The sequence below is a fragment of the Dendrobates tinctorius genome, unplaced genomic scaffold (assembly GCF_039654945.1).
Source record: "Dendrobates tinctorius isolate UK_male_01 unplaced genomic scaffold, ASM3965494v1 ptg000241l, whole genome shotgun sequence".
Classification (NCBI taxonomy): domain Eukaryota; kingdom Metazoa; phylum Chordata; class Amphibia; order Anura; family Dendrobatidae; genus Dendrobates; species Dendrobates tinctorius.
The window spans coordinates 8873649-8889689 of record NW_027361908.1 but is presented as its reverse complement, the minus strand read 5'-3'; the positions used below and the strand labels follow the sequence as shown (position 1 = coordinate 8889689).

The window sequence follows — 16041 nt, the reverse complement described above, 5'->3', positions numbered from 1 at the left end:
AGACCCAAGGAGATGCAGCTGCGACAGGTAAGTATGTCAGTTTTTTTGTGCTCTAGGGTGATAATACTCCTTTAAGGCCAGCCGGAAGAGACACTGGGTGAGCTGCTGAAAAGGCAGCCACAGGAATCCCCAGCAATTGTATATTTTACCCCCAGGTATGTTCAGCCCTAGATGTTTTGCTCCCTGCATGTTGACCCCAAAAGCTGAGGGTGAAACATTTGGGGTCAAAATGCTAGGGGCAAAACATCAGATGGCAACACATCCAGGGACAAAATGCTGTAGGTGAGACATCCGGGGACAAAACATTCAGGGGAAAATGGTGGAGGCGAAATATGCTGGGGGGTGAAATGTACTCAGGGGCGAACTGCTGGGGGCAAATTACTGGGGGCAAACTGCTGGGGGTGAAACTTCCTATAACTGAAGATATTTACATGCCGATGACCTGTCCCGTTCAGTAGTCTCATCCAAGGAAGGGGACGATCCATGTCTTATTGTCCCTTTTGAGAGCCTTCAGACGATGGCTCCGGTATTGCTTGAGCAGGTACCTCCGGGAAAGGCCTGTATTCCATCTAATCTGTGGCTGGAGGTTCTCTCGTGGGCACACACTTTCAAATTGGGTAGTCATTTCGACATCAAGAGGAGCACTGAGCTTCTGGGTCCTCAGTTCGCATCTTTTTTCTGGGGGCAGTTTTGTCGCCTGCTCAGTATTGAGCTCAATTTGTCCTCTGTGTACCATCCTGAGATTAATGGGCTGGTGGAGAGGACCAGTCATACTCTGGTCACGTATTTGCAGCATTTTGCATCCACCAGGCATGGCAACTGGGCGTCTCTACTGCCATGGGTGGAGTTTACCTTAAATAATGCCATCTCTGATTCCACGGGACAGACTCCTTTTCTTCTAAACTAATGTCAGCATCCAGAAGTCCCTGAGACCATGCTCGTCTCATCTTCTGACCCCAAGGTGGTGGACAGGACAGTGGAGCTTCGTGACATCTGGGACCACACCCAGGATGCAAGTAAAGTTTCTAAGGAGAGAATGAGGGCTTCTGTCAATGCACATCGTCGTCCCGCTCCAGTCTTTGCCCCTGTTGATTTTGTATGGCTGTCAACTCATAACATCAGGCTAAATTTTCTCCTCGTTACCTAGGTCCTTTCAAGGTTCTCAAGCAGGTGAATCCTGTAGTCTATTGTCTCAACCTTGCACCGCATTTGAACATCACCAACACTTTTCATGTGTCTCTGTTAAAACCTACATTTATGACCCAGTTTACTGGGACTCCTGCTGGGAGTTCGGATACATCGGACAATTTTGAGGTCAACCCTATTGTTGGGTCCAAGGTGGTGCACGACAAAAAGATTTTCTTGGTCGACTGGAAGGGTCATAGACCAGAGGATAGGACCTGGGAACCTATTGAGCACATTTGTGCCCCCCAGCTTGTTGCAGCTTTCGAGCGTGGTGATCTTCACCGAGGGGGATGTTAGCGGGGGGCTAATGTTAGGCAATAGGATTTTCCCACTGTGCATGATAGATCCCAAGCATTGCCTGGTGCTGTGGTCTCCCATTCTGACCCAGCCCCTGAGGGTGGTGCTCAGCACAGACATCGATCCAAGCATCTTGCTCAGGCTCGTGGTATTCGTTTGGTTACTGCTGACTCCCCAGCCAAGTCTATGGTAGCCAGCGATAGGCAGGTGCAACCTTAAGTTTGGGAGTCTGCGCCCAGAGATCATCCGACTGAGCAAGTCCGTGATGTGGCGTCTGGTCATTGGTGGTCAGATGTTTGCTGCTCTGGTAAGGTGGAAGTTTTGGATTGGCCCACGGGTGATGCCTCGGCTGACTAGGTATGAGTGTTTGGGTTGGAGCCTAATGTATAAAAGGCTCCCAGCGGCGCATGCAGGTGAGCTAGTATCACTTACAGTGTGTGCTGTTTATGTGAGTGGATACTCTACCACTCTGCACATTTGAGTGTGTTGCTCAAGTCTCTGAGAATACCTATGTAGGCAGGTAGGATTAGGATTGGGTAACTTTCCTTGGCTTAGCATCTGTTTCCTTCATGTGTGCAGTTAGCACAGTTGAGTTACAGAGCAAGACCAAACCTCGGGCTATACTTCTCAGGGAAAGCGACAGGGTCATGCACTTAGGGTCCCATGTGTACTCTTCCTTGTCTTAGCATCTGCTTTATTACCAGTGTGCGATTAGCACAATCTACTTGCAGAGTGAGCTTTACCCTTATGTTAGTTCCCTGTGACGCTTAACAGTGTTTAGCAATTTGCTTACTTTCTACAGTACCTCTCTGTACAGTAACGGAACTGGGTACTCTGAGTCCTGTTTACACTGTGTGGCAATTAACACAATACGTTTAAGTTGATCGCTTGCTGTTTGGACCCGCCATTGTTCACTAGCAGCAGTTATACATCTCTGCACAGAGGACCTTGGGTTGCGATTGCACTTTATTATTACCCTAACAGTATGTAAATAGATTTTGCTATTTGCACTACTGAAAAATAGAGGGACTTGAGTTTTTATATTTGTTGTTTTTTTTAAATAAGAAAAAATTCAACTAAATCTGCTACATAAACTGCAGCAAAAACAAAGTGTAATATTCCAGCCAAATAGAACATCTTACAGCCTACTTCAAAGACTGATTTTCTATAATTATTAAAAACTATATAAACTATAGATTGTGGAAATTGCTTTGTAAGACTGAGTCTAGTGGCCACTTCAGCAGCCCTGAAAACCTTTTCTTACCTGACCACATTCTTGGTTACTCAATTGTTTTGCTACACTGGTGTTTTTCATAGTAGCAACAAGATGGACATGTGTCATCCCATCAAGCCGGCTAATCAAAAGAAGTGAAGTTGATGCTTGAAGGTAGAAAGCAGTTCATAGGTCTTCTGTCTGATGGTCACTGATGTGGCCAATAGACCAGTTCCTGCTATTCAATTCATGCCATCTCTAATAGAAACCCTTTAGAACTTGTGCAGACGATCATATTTTCAGTCCTAGTGCAAACTAACAAAACATCGGATCACACTTGGAACAAAGTAATTTTAAAGGGCTATGAACTTAACCAACTTTTTTCTCCGACAGTGTCTGTCCAGAGAAAAAATTGCAGCATGCTCTATTTGCATTTAATTTTCCGATTGTACTTGGCCATATAAGTCAATGAGTTCGTGGAAAAATCAGACAGCACTTGGATAACATTTGAGTGTGGTTTGATTTTCATGAAATGATAGAATGGAGAAGACAGCTAAAAATTTTTTCCATCTTCTCCTCATCCAAGAAAATTTGCACACGCTATGATCAAACTCTGATTAGAGTGTGATCAGAGTGTGATTAGCATAATTGTCCTGAATCTCATGGATGAGAGAAAATACACTGGTGTGACTCTAGCCTTCAGAGCTTGCTCACTCACACTGGCGTATAACATTGCCGAGTGCTATTTGATGTTTTATAGCATAGCACTCAGATCATTGTTACTCTATGGGGCAGCTCAGATCTGTGATTTTTTTCTAGTGGCGATTAAGCATGAGAGAATAATCGCAGAATGCTGTGAGGGCACACGAGAATCAGATTGCACACACCCATACAAGTCTATGGGTGCAAGTGATGACATCCAAATGCAGTGGATACCAGCAATGGAGGAGATGGATAAATTACTTTTTACGTCTTCTTTGGATCTGTGCCTTGATTTGGAGGACAGTGAACTTATTCTGCAGGAGTTTGAGCCAAATGTCATTTGCATAATGAGCCTGATTCTCTAACATGAGGACATCGACGGCTGGGTGAGCCTCAAAGGCGTAATTGTCTGTAATTTTTAATCTCTTCATCTTAGTTGAAGAGTGAGACAGTCAAATGTTGCTCTATCCCAGTGTTCCCCAACTCCAGTCCTCAAGGCCCACCAACAGGTCATGTTTTCAGGATTTCCTAAGTATTGCTCAGGTGATGCAATTATCACCTTGGCAATACTAAGGAAATCCTGCAAACATGACCTGTTGGTGGGCCTTGAGGACTGGAGTTCGGGAACCCTGCTCTATCCAAATCTTTATGAGTGACTTTGACTGTCTGCTCCTTAAGAAAACTGCCCACTTTTTAGAGACATCTAGCAGCACAAAATACACATGACTGAACTACATTATTATTACAACAAGGTATGGAGGACATTATTTTATTGTTTGCTAAATTATAAGAAACAGATCTTGTAAAAATTCCTCTGTTCCTATTTGCATTTTAAGGGAACATTTGAGTTTTATCTCCTTTATTCTTTTCACACTTGGTTCCTAGTTTATACTGCGAGAACATGAAAACATTTTTATTCGTGTTTACGCAAAGGTCAGCATGTGCTGCGCTAAAGAAAAATGTGGTAAATAAATGGCTGTTCGACCATAAACGACAGGTGGTATTTGAATCACTCTTGTTTTGTAATTTTGAAGCTACTTTAAATGTATTAGCTCTGCCAGAAACAAACAAATCACAAGCAAACTTGCTGTCTGCATGAACATAGCTACATTAATTGTTGTCTAGAAATGGCAGCATGACATTATTTCAGTAAGACACCAGTAAGACACCGAAAGACATTAAAAGAAATGTTATCTGGCAGGAGGGCATTTTTCTAAAGTTCCTATGGTGAATCATTATGCTCACTTTGTACAAACTAAATGTGTTAGTTGGAAGGTATTTATATTAAACAAAGTTTCTTCCGAGGTTGCCATGATACAAAGACATGAAACATTATCTTAGGCCACACAAAATGTTCAAACAGAATATGCTCTGCATTGTAAATGCTTCATATAAACAGATAATTGAGTTGAAAAATAAAAAGTAAAAAAATAAAAAGTAAAATTAAAACTTTGTTAGAACACAAAGTTTAATGTCCGGTTTATAGTAATAAACTTTGTGTATAAAATGGACAAACAAACTTGAGCTATTGTTAGGTTAGATCCTGCCAATCTTGCCAGCTCATAGTAAAGCAGACAGCTGCAAAAATGATAATCAATTTACCACTTCATATGCCAATGCTGCATACATGCTGGAAAAAAAGCATTTTGGATTGTAATTGTAGCTTTGCAAATCCTGTTCAACTCCTAAGCGTGCAGTCAGAAGGCCTTATAAATCGGACCGAGATTGGAATGAAATGCAAGGACTGGCCGGCAGCTTTCCCAACCCTAGCGTGACAGCTTCATGTATTATCTTGCAGCTTTAGCACTCAGTTTGTAAGAGACGACAGCCAGTCCATCTAACACGTTCCGCTCTTAGGCCGATTTATATGACCGTCAAACTGTGTCCTAATGGTGATACACACGTGGTCAAAATTGTTGGTACTCCTCGTTTAATGACAGAAAACCCACAATAGTGACAGAAATATCTTGAATCTGACAAAAGTAATAAAAAAAATCTATGAAAATGAACAAATGAAAGTCAGACATTGCTTTTCAACCATGCTTCCACAGAATTTAAAAAAAAAATAAAACTCATGAAACAGACCTGGACAGAAATGATGGTAACTTAATATTTTGTTGCTCAACCTTTTGGGGCAATCACTGCAATCAAACAATTCCTGTAATTGTCAATGAGATGTCTGCACCTCTCAACAGGTATTTTGGCCCACTCCTCAAGAGCAAACTGCTCCATTTGTCTCGTGTTTGAAGGTTGCTGTAGCGCTGCTGTCCCGGTCCACTCCCTGGTCCGCACCTGTGTCCTTGGGGCCGCCGCTTCAGCATGGTCTCATGGGGCTTCTATTCCATGTCCCACGCTGCATGTTCCTGATGCTTCTTGGATGCTGCATGCATCCTGCAGGTCTCCTGGCATGCCAATAAGGGTGTGCTTGCGCACACTCCTTGTCTCTTACAGAGACAGCGTGCCATTTTCAAAAGTAGTTTTTTGGAAAAAATATATATGTGGACCAATCCACCTGAGGAAGGTAGCGGTCCATTGCTGAAACGCGTATTGATCTAATAAAAGGTTTGTTTACCACTAATTCATTGCAGTGTGCTCTATAGCCATAGCACTCCCTAAATTGACCACATATATATTTTTTCCAAAAAAGTTGATATTCCCCTTGAGGGATTGTGGCTGGAGCAGCTTGGAGCTATAGAGTTCATATCCAGGCAACAGGACCTGAAGTTACGTCACATCCTGTGAAGTGGCATCACGTGACTGAATCTTGCTGTTAGAGAAGAAAAAAAGCACAGAATAGAGTCTTATCCAGGATATTTTGGGTTAATACAATCAAATTGCACTCACCAAACGGAGCTACAATTGTAGCATGTAAGATTATCCTCTGCAGCTGATCCACCAATCACAGATGACAGCTATAGAGATTAATGGGAAAGCGTGGATTTGATCTGCGCTGCCGAATAACTGAAAGTCCGGAATTGATCATATACAAAATGTGGTTTATTCAACGCATTTCAAAGTACTATGACTTCTTCATCAGGAAATGCCATACAACATATGGGGGTCTAACTGGAGGTAGCACCTTGTATCTACCAAACTTTCCACTCAGGCCCTGTTTGAGGGGTCTTACTATGGGAGTCCAGGGCTCGCTTAGTCATGCCCCCTTGGGAGCCCCCCCGGGTAGTGCTCCCATGGTTCCACAATTAGTTCAATAAACAAATATGCACTTCACCACCTGTGCCTCCATTTCCATTCATTACACTTGCCTTATCCAGACGGCATGTTTAAACTCTTTCCATAGATGCTCAATAGGATTTAGGTCAGGGCTCATAGAAGGTCACTTCAAAAAAGTCCAATGTTTTCCACTTAGCCATTCTTGGGTGTTTTTACCTGTGTATTTTGGGTCATTATCCTGTTGCAAGACCCATGACCTGTGACTGAGACCAAGTTTTCTGACACTGGGCCGCACATTTCTCTCTAGAATCCCTTGATAATCTTGAGATTTTATTGTACCCTGCACAGATTCTAGACACCCTGTGCCAGATGCAGCAAAGCAGCCCCTAAACATAACAGAACCTCCTCCATGTCTCACAGTAGGTACAGTGTTCTTTTCTTGATATGCTTCATTTTTCTGTCTGTGAACATAGAGCTGATGTGCCTTGACAAAAAGTTGCATTTTTGTCTCATATGTCCATAGGACATTCTCCCAGAAGCTTTGTAGCTTGTCAACATGTAGTTTGGCAAATTCCAGTCTGGCTTTTTTTTAAATTTGTTTTCAACAATGGTGTCCTCCTTGGTTGTCTCCCATGAAGTCCACTTTGGCTCATACAATGACGGATGATGCAATCTGACACTGATGTTCCTTGAGCTTGAAGTTCACCTTTAAACTTTTTAGAAGTTTTTCTGGGCTCTTTTGTTACCATTTGTATGGGGACTGTCCCTTTGATTTGTTATCAATTTTCCTTCTGCGGCCAGGTTGGCTACAGTCCCATGGAGCTTAAATTTTGGAATAATATGTGCAATTGTAGTCACAAGAACATCAGGCTGCTTGGAGATGGTCTTATAACTTTTACCTTTAACATGTTTGTCTATAATTTTCTTTCTAACCTCCAGAGACAACTCTTTCTTCGCTTCCTCTGGTCCATGTTGAGTGTGATACACACCATGTTACCAAACAGCACAGTGAGTATCTGTAGCCCTCTATACAGGCCCACTCACTGATTCCAAGATTGTAGACACTGGTGATGCTAATTAGTGGACACACCTTGATTTAACGTGTCCCTTTTGTCACAATATTTTCAGGGGTACCATCTTTTCTGTCCAGGCCTATTTCAGCTTTATTTAAAAAAAAAAATTCTGTGGAAGCATGGTTGAAAAGCAATGTCTGACTTTCATTTTTTTCATTTTCATAGATTTTTTATTTATTATTACTTTTGTCAGATTCAAGTTATTTCTGTAACCATTGTGGGTTTTTCAGTCATTAAACGAGGGGTACTAACAATTTTGACCACATGTGTACAGTATATTAATCCACTAAAAAAAGCAAGCTTTATCAGCCTGTAAATTATATTATTAAGCAATTTGTTTAATGCTTGTATGTAATAATTCTCTTAAATGTAAGAAGAAAAGATTTCTCAATTTAAGAAAACTTTTGCAATAGTTTGCTCAGAGTGCAAATATAAAAAAATATAAAAAAAGGCAAATCACGAGTGACAACTTTTAAACACTATTCATAAAATTTAGAAAAGGCTAGATCACATGTCCTCCAACTCCGATGCAATTAATTTATGATTTCTTTTTAAACACCATAAACTTTATAAACCACCACATAGATACAACGTATTGAAGCCCTTATTTCTGCATTCTTATGCAGCCGAAATGTATCTCCGGTCTTAGAGGCGGTTTTATCTCATTTAAACTCTGTTACCATAGCAGAAGAAAAGGAGTGAGCAGTCAAACACCTCAAACAGGGCAAAGTTCTGGGCCCTGATTGATTATAGCATTAAATAGGCTGAAAAAAGACTTCGGTCAATCAAGGTCAACCTTCCTCCATCAGTTATACATTCCATATAACGGGCAACTATTTCAAACCTGCAATGCCATTTGTTGTGAAAAAATCATTCAGTCCTTTTTTAAAAGCTGCCATTACTAACTGTTGCGGAAGGGCATTCCACAGTCTGACTGCTCAAACAGTAAAGAACCCTTTCCCATTAAGCTGCAGGAATCTCCTTTTATCTTCCCTTAATTAATGTCCCTTGGTCATTTGTAAGGTTTCTGGAAGGAATAAGTCATGTGCCCGACCTTTGATATTTAAAAAAATTCTTATCACTTCTATTTCCACATTTATCAAAATTTTACAGCTATATCTTGAAGAATGATAAAGTAAATCCTGACTCTCAATTCTGCACATGACTATTCTGAAATTAGGCAAGGACTATAGATTGATTTAAAAATATTTGTGTATATTCTTGCCAGCAGAATTAGTCTCTTTCCCTCCCTCATCCACCTGATCCAGGTGGGCTTTATTCTAGGAGGACAAGCCCATGATAGTATATGTACCATTCTAAATTATATCAATGAAGCCAATAAAGACAATAACCCCTTAAGAGTTCTGACCTTAGATATTTTTTAGGCCTTTGATAGTCCAACTTTCGACAGGCTGTTCTCTTGAAAATGTAACTTATTAGCCCCTTCATAAAGATTAACTCCTTCACAATTTATGATGTATAGGTACATCATAGTTTGAGTCCCTCCCTTTGATGTGAGCTTTGGCACTGAGCCCAAATCTTTCCCAACACATGACAGCTGATTTGATCAGTTGTCATGTGCCCCTAACATCCATGGGTGAGAATGACTAATGGCTCTGTACACATGTTTCAGAGATTGAGATCAACACTTAACTTGTGAAAACCGGATGCCCGTTACAATCCCTGCCCATCAGCACCTATCACATGATTGCGGGGTGTTGATGGGTTATCATGACAGCAGAAGGTCTACAGAAGACCCCTGTGCTTGTCAATGAAGCTCTCCTGTGAACACTGTTTTGGTCAACAATCCCCAGAGCCCTTCCTCCTAACTGCCCAGCCCTTCTCCTCCAAAACCAACTTCTCCACCATTACCACCATCACCACCTGTGCACTTGACCCAATCCCATCCCACTTCATCCTAAACCTCACCTCAGTCTCGAAACTTTCTAAAAGAACCTGAAGACCTACCTCTTCCAACAAGCCTACAACCTGCAGTAACCACTGATCGACCGAGCCAAGTTCTACCATCACCTACTGTATTATCACCCATCCCTTGTAGATTGTGATCCCTCACAGGCAGGATCCTCTCTCCTCCTGTAGCAGTCATGACTTGTACTGTTTAAGAATACTGTACTTGTTTTTATTTATGTATACCCCTCCTCACATGTAAAGCGCCAATGGCGCTTTAATAATAAATAATAATAATGATAATAACACTGGCTGTGGCTGGCTTTCATAAGAGATGATAATTTTTGCTACACATAGCACTGTTAAAGCCCTGCTATGTGTAGCACAAGACATTGGATGATCGCAGCTTCAAGAGTCCAAAGGGACTAATGAAGAGATGGCACTCTCAGATGATTGCAGCTTCAAGTCTCCTAAGAGGACTATTGAAGCAAGTAAAAAGTAGAAAAAATGTTTTAAATAATATTAATAAAATATCAAAGTTTAAATCACCTCCCTTTTGCCCCATTCAAAATAAAATAATAAACAAATTTAAAAATGCAAATGTTTGGTGTTGCTGTGTTAAGAAATGTCCGATCTATCAAAAGATAAAAACAATTAATCTGATTTGTAGATGGTGTAATGAGAAAAAAAAAATCAAAATGCCAGAATTACGTTTTTTGGGTGGCCACAATATTGCAATAAATTGCAATAACGGGTGATCAAAACATCGTATACACCCATAATTGGTATGATTGAAAATGTCAGCTCAGTGCGGAAAAAAATAAACCCTTACCTGGCCTCAGATCACGAAAAATGGAGACTCTATGGACCTCGGAAAAAGCACTATTTTTTTTTCTTAGAAAGTTTTGGATTTTTTTTCACCACTTAAATAAAAAATAACCTATATATGTTTAGTATCTGAAAACTCGCAATGAAGTGGAGAATCATAGCGGCAGGTCAGTTTTAGAATTTAGTGAACATGGTAAAAAAGATTCTGAAAACAATTTTGGAATTGCCCTTTTTTTGCAATATCCCCTCAGTTGTAACTTTTTTTTCCAATTTCCAGTACACTATATAGCAAAATCAATAACGTCATTCAAGAGTACAATTCATCCCACAAAAAGCAAGCCCTTATATAGCTATAGAAACAGAAAAATAAAAAAATGATAGTCACAGGATATTTAAAATGACCAGCACGGAGGTCATCAGCAGACCCCCGGCTGTCATGACAACCCATCAGTGCCCCACAATCAGATAATAGGGGCGCCGATGGGTGGAATTCATGACGTGGTTCTGGCTGACACGTGTGATTCACAGTGGGAGTTAACAGGTTAACAGCCGCAGATGGAGCGCTCCACCCATGGCTGTTAAAAGCACTTGACTGATTAAGGCTAGTTTCACACTAGCGTTTTTGAGCGCAGCGACGGCCTGCGCACTGCCGGCGCTAAGCCCCGCCCCCTGCCGTGCCTCCGCCGGTAGCTCCGCCTACCGGCGCATGACGCTGCATGTGCCCTGCGTCCTCTATCTTTATCACTGGGGGCGCAGGCCGTGAGCAGTATGAGTTTGGCGGCGCATGCGTCCTTTTGACGGTGCGCCGGCGCAACCAAATGCATACTGCGCACGGCCTGCGCCCCCAGTGACAAAGATAGGGGATGCAGGGCGCATGTAGCGTCATGCGCCGGTAGGCGGAGCTACCGGCGGAGGAGCGGCAGGGGGCGGGCCTTAGCGGCGGCCGTGCGCAGGCCGTCGCTGTGCTCAAAAACGCTAGTGTGAAACTAGCCTAAATCGGCCATCTAGTGCGGGGAAATATAAGTCAAAGGTCATGAAGGGGTAAAATATGCAGCACAATTTTGGAGCACTGGGTCATAAAAATTTTTTAGAGAGCTGGAGAAAGGTGAACGAAAGGAAGAAAAGAAAAGAAATTCATAGGAGATTTATATGCAAACAAATTTTACCTGAAACATCTATCTGTGAGTGGTGTAAGGACAAGCCTGCTAGAGTTTCCCAAATATTCATATCCATATGGGACACTTGTGGTGACCATTTTGACTACAACATTGTCTTTTTCCCAGTAATATCTCATTTGTGCAATCCAGCTGAAATCTGAAATGTTAGTGATTCCACATTTGTTCAAACTGGAAACAACATCTCGAGCTGTAATAGAAAAACAATATTTAAAAATCAATTTGTAAGCTTTGTGTAGATGACAAATACAGTATAAACGATGAATTATTAATAGATCAGATTTGCGATTGGACAGATTTTCTGGTACTTCAAAAATCGCTGCCTATCTCTTAAAAAATATAAGTTGCATGTACACAAATGTGTTTATCCTAATGTTCACTGACTATGGATAAGTTTACATGAAAAAAGCCTGTCTACATATGTTAGTTGGTACCTTTAGTTAATAAATCTTGACTATGAATCAATTCAATCTGTGATCCTCATTTCTTCATGTATTATCTTTCTACCTGAAATGCAGTTTACAACCTGATCCAAGCTTCAGTATTTTCTTTTGGGAAAGTGTCTCTAAGGCTGGTTTCACATTTGCGTTTTTTCCCCTATATTTAACATGGGTGCGCATACCTGCGCGCTGGTAAGTGCATGTATGCGATTTTCATGCGCTGCGTTTTTTTGGGGTGTGCGTTTGTATTTTCCAGACGCAGCATGTTGCATTTTTTGGCCCTGCAAAAAAGCGCATGCGCACATATGCGCACGTTTTGCGCTAAAAATGGCCATTATAGCCTATGGATGCGCATACATGCGCACTGGCATGCTCATGTATGCGTTTTTTTGCACATGCGTTTTTTTTTGTTAACCATGGAATTTAGGGGTTTGGGTTAGAGTTAGGGTTAGTTAAGGGGGTTTAGTGTTAGGGTTAGGGTCAGGGTCAGGGTTAGGGTTGGGGTTAGGGTTAGGGTTAAGTATGGTTTGGTTAAGGGTCAGGGTCAGGGTTAGGGTTGGGGTTAGGGTCAGGGTTAGGGTTAAGTATGGTTTGGTTAAGGGTTAGGGTCAGGGTTAGGGTTAGGGTTAGGGTTAGGGTTAGGGTCAGGGTTAGGGTTAAGTATGGTTTGGTTAAGGGTCAGGGTCAGGGTTAGGGTTGGGGTTAGGGTCAGGGTTAGGGTTAAGTATGGTTTGGTTAAGGGTTAGGGTCAGGGTTAGGTTTAGGGTTAGGGTTATGGTTAGGGTCAGGGTTAGGGTTAAGTATGGTTTGGTTAAGGGTCAGGGTCAGGGTTAGGGTTGGGGTTAGGGTCAGGGTTAGGGTTAAGTATGGTTTGGTTAAGGGTTAGGGTCAGGGTTAGGGTTAGGGTTAGGGTTAGGGTCAGGGTTAGGGTTAGGGTTAGGGTTAGGGTTAGTTAGGGTTTGGGTTAGGGTTAAGTATGGTTTGGTTAAGGGTTAGGGTCAGGGTTAGGGTTAGGGTTAGGGTTAGGGTCAGGGTTAGGGTTAGGGTTATGGTTAGGGTCAGGGTTAGGGTTAGGGTTATGGTTAGTTAGGGTTTAGGGTTTGGGTTAGGGTTAAGTATGGTTTGGTTAAGGGTTAGGGTTAGGGTTAGGGTCTGGGTTAGGGTTAGGGTTAGGGTCAGGGTTAGGGTTAGTAAAGTCATGGTTTGGGTTAGTGTGAGGGGCCACCTAATGTTGGAAAAAAACGCAAACGCGGTAAAAACGCACTAAAAACGCATACAAACGCATAAAAACGCTGCGTTTTTTTCATGCATGCTCATAAAAATGCTTGAAAAAAACGCAGCAGTTGTATGCTTTTATATGCGTTTTTTCAATGCGTTTTTTTGCGGGAAAAACGCCCTGCAAAAAAAAGCAAGTGTGAAACTAGCCTAAAAGTAGTAATATAGGTAATATAAGCTTGTGTAAGGGTTAAGTATATCAAGAGTGCTGATACTTTCAATGCTCATATATCTACACAGCTCATACCCTGAACTTGTTTACTCTGCATACAAAATTCTTTTTTACAGCCTATTTTCTCTGCCTGATTGAAATACTTTTTCCCTTTTGCATACTATGGAAATCTATGCACAACCAATGCACTTCTGCTATCTCTAACACTTAGAGAAGGAAGGGCAGGGCAGAACAGAGCAGATAGAGTTTTCAGAACCAGGAGTAGGAGCTCTGATGGATTTGTAACATTTTTGTTAATGTAGGCAGCTGCATAAAGAACTATTAGACATTGCAGCATCAAAATCATAAGAAAAATTTAGGGCAAAAATTTGCTAGAAAGTTGTCCCACTTTGATTTTCAATAATCAAATGAGCAATTCAAATGATCTATGCAAAGATGTACATGGCCTATTAATCTTAACTAATTAAATTAGTAATCTGTTTTGCTACACATTCAAAAGGTAAGCACAGATATCTTGAAACCTTCTTTACCATTTTTTCCACTAGAAATATATTTGAAATTGTCAATCTTCACTTAGTTTACTTGAGAAATTTATTTAGCTTTCTCCTAGGGAAATTGTGCTTTCTATTTATTAACATTATAACATAGGCAAAACATTACATAAGAGCGAGCTCTAGCTAACCATCGAGCCAAGCAAGTTCTGTAAGCGGTCATGATCCAGGCCGGGTATTGAGTTCTGTAATCCTCTTTCCCAGTCTGGTCATGTCAGGGGTTAACTTTTCTCTGCCTCATTCTGGTGTCAGGACTGTTATTTCTCTCCACTGATTCCTGCAGGCAGTGCCAGTTATATTTTCTGCCTACGGAGTGAGTAGCTGACTCTGGTGATACCCTGATTTGTCCTGTGTTTAGCTGACTTTACCCATGTCTGTTCATTCCTCTGCTCCCGCCCCGACTCTATGTCTCCCTTAGTGTTTGGATTTCTCGGTATCTGACTTGGCTTTGGCTCTGACCTGATTCTGTCTCTTGTTTCTGTTATTTCTGCTTCTGACCGGCATTGAGCTTCTGATGTGGCTCTGACTCTGAGATTGGTTCTCTCCTTGGTACTTAGTTACTCTCTAGTATTGATCCAACTTGTTTGACTCTTCTGCTGCCACCAGGTGGTAGCCTCACTGCAGTGCTGCGGGTCTGCTCTGTGATGTATTGCAGACCTCACTCCGCTCTGCAGTCATCTAGTGGAGTTTGCATTTACTTGCAAAGCTGCAGCATGACAACAGCACATTGCAACTACCTAGAGAATCAATCCCCATTTATTGAGATTGAGAAACTGTCTATGCAAACAGACTTTGCAGCTGTCCATGAATTTCCTCTGGCTGATAAAGTATTAGAAAGAAACAAAAACTTACCAGCACCTCCTAACAAAATGAAGCAAGTGTAAACAGGTACAAGCTGCTTTGAATGCATTAAATGCAAACTAGAAAGTACAGAAGTTAGCACTCTATGTACAACAACACGTATACAAGCATTAAATGTATACTGCAATTTTGCCATAGGGAATACATTTTAAAAAATAGGTAGTTAGTTTACAAATTGTCCAATTCATGTGATCCCACTAGCTGTGACAAGAAAACATTATTTATTAACAAACCACCACATTATGTAAATTGAATACAATTTAAATACATGTAATTTAAGACATGTAATGCACATTTTTATTTTTAGAGTAATTCATCTCTTTTGACTCTTTTCAAAATATCTAAAGCCAAGAAGAAAGTATCTGAGCAAAGTAGTTTGTTCTTACTTATTCTAGGATTCATAAAATGCTTTCAAGCCTTGTGATGTTTCATGAAAAAAGGTACCCCACTGCCATTTCCACAGCAAAGATTTCAGTCCTTGTTGAGAAATTTGGGCCTTACTGGAGCTTTTTTCGAGGATTGGGGAAAATTACTGTTAACTTCCATGTGACTATCCATGTGTTAGCCGAACAGTTCATCGATCATATCCAAACCCCATTGAATTCAATGGGAGGCAAAAAAAGGGAGAAAAAAAGCTGCCAGAACATTTCAAATTAAGGGCACTCATCGGGAAAAGTGGCACCAATTCACCCACAATAGAACCTTTCATAATGATACAGAAGCAGATAGACATGAGTTAAAGTGTGGTTTATCAGACCTATGCTTTTTAGAGTCTCCTCTATCTCCAACCAGTATGGCTTTATTTTTTGCAAAACCAAAGTATATGGTACAAGTCTGCTTTATGCCCTTTACATCTCAAACAGAGGTCTGAATCTGTTAAACCAAAATGGTACAGGAGTTCAGGGGTCCTGTATCACTGGGTAAAAATTTTAAACCAGTTTTCCTGAAAGAATGAACATCTTGAGGATCTATGAGAGTTGGATAAGATAGAGTCAAGTTCATCTTCAGATAAAGAAATATTTAATTATTTTTACCAGGAATATATTAAGGTTGGATTCTAGGGGGATTGAGGTGAAATCAGATGGTTATAGATCTTTGAAATCCCTTTAGGAATGGGATAATAAAGCTTACTTAACATATCTAGTCAGGTCCACTTACTAAATCCGAGTTTTCCTTATTTTTAGAATAGT

At 41.1% G+C, this 16041-nt stretch overlaps 1 protein-coding gene across 1 annotated transcript in view; it reads right to left on the bottom strand.

Moving 5' to 3' along the window:
• Positions 1-16041, bottom strand: part of LOC141060642 (dynein axonemal heavy chain 3-like) — a 2648786-nt gene that overhangs the window by 1546132 nt on the left and 1086613 nt on the right. Inside the window, exon 29 of the mRNA XM_073556958.1 lies at positions 11544-11742. Coding sequence (XP_073413059.1) covers positions 11544-11742 — 199 coding nt within the window. The remainder of the gene's footprint in view (positions 1-11543; positions 11743-16041) is intronic.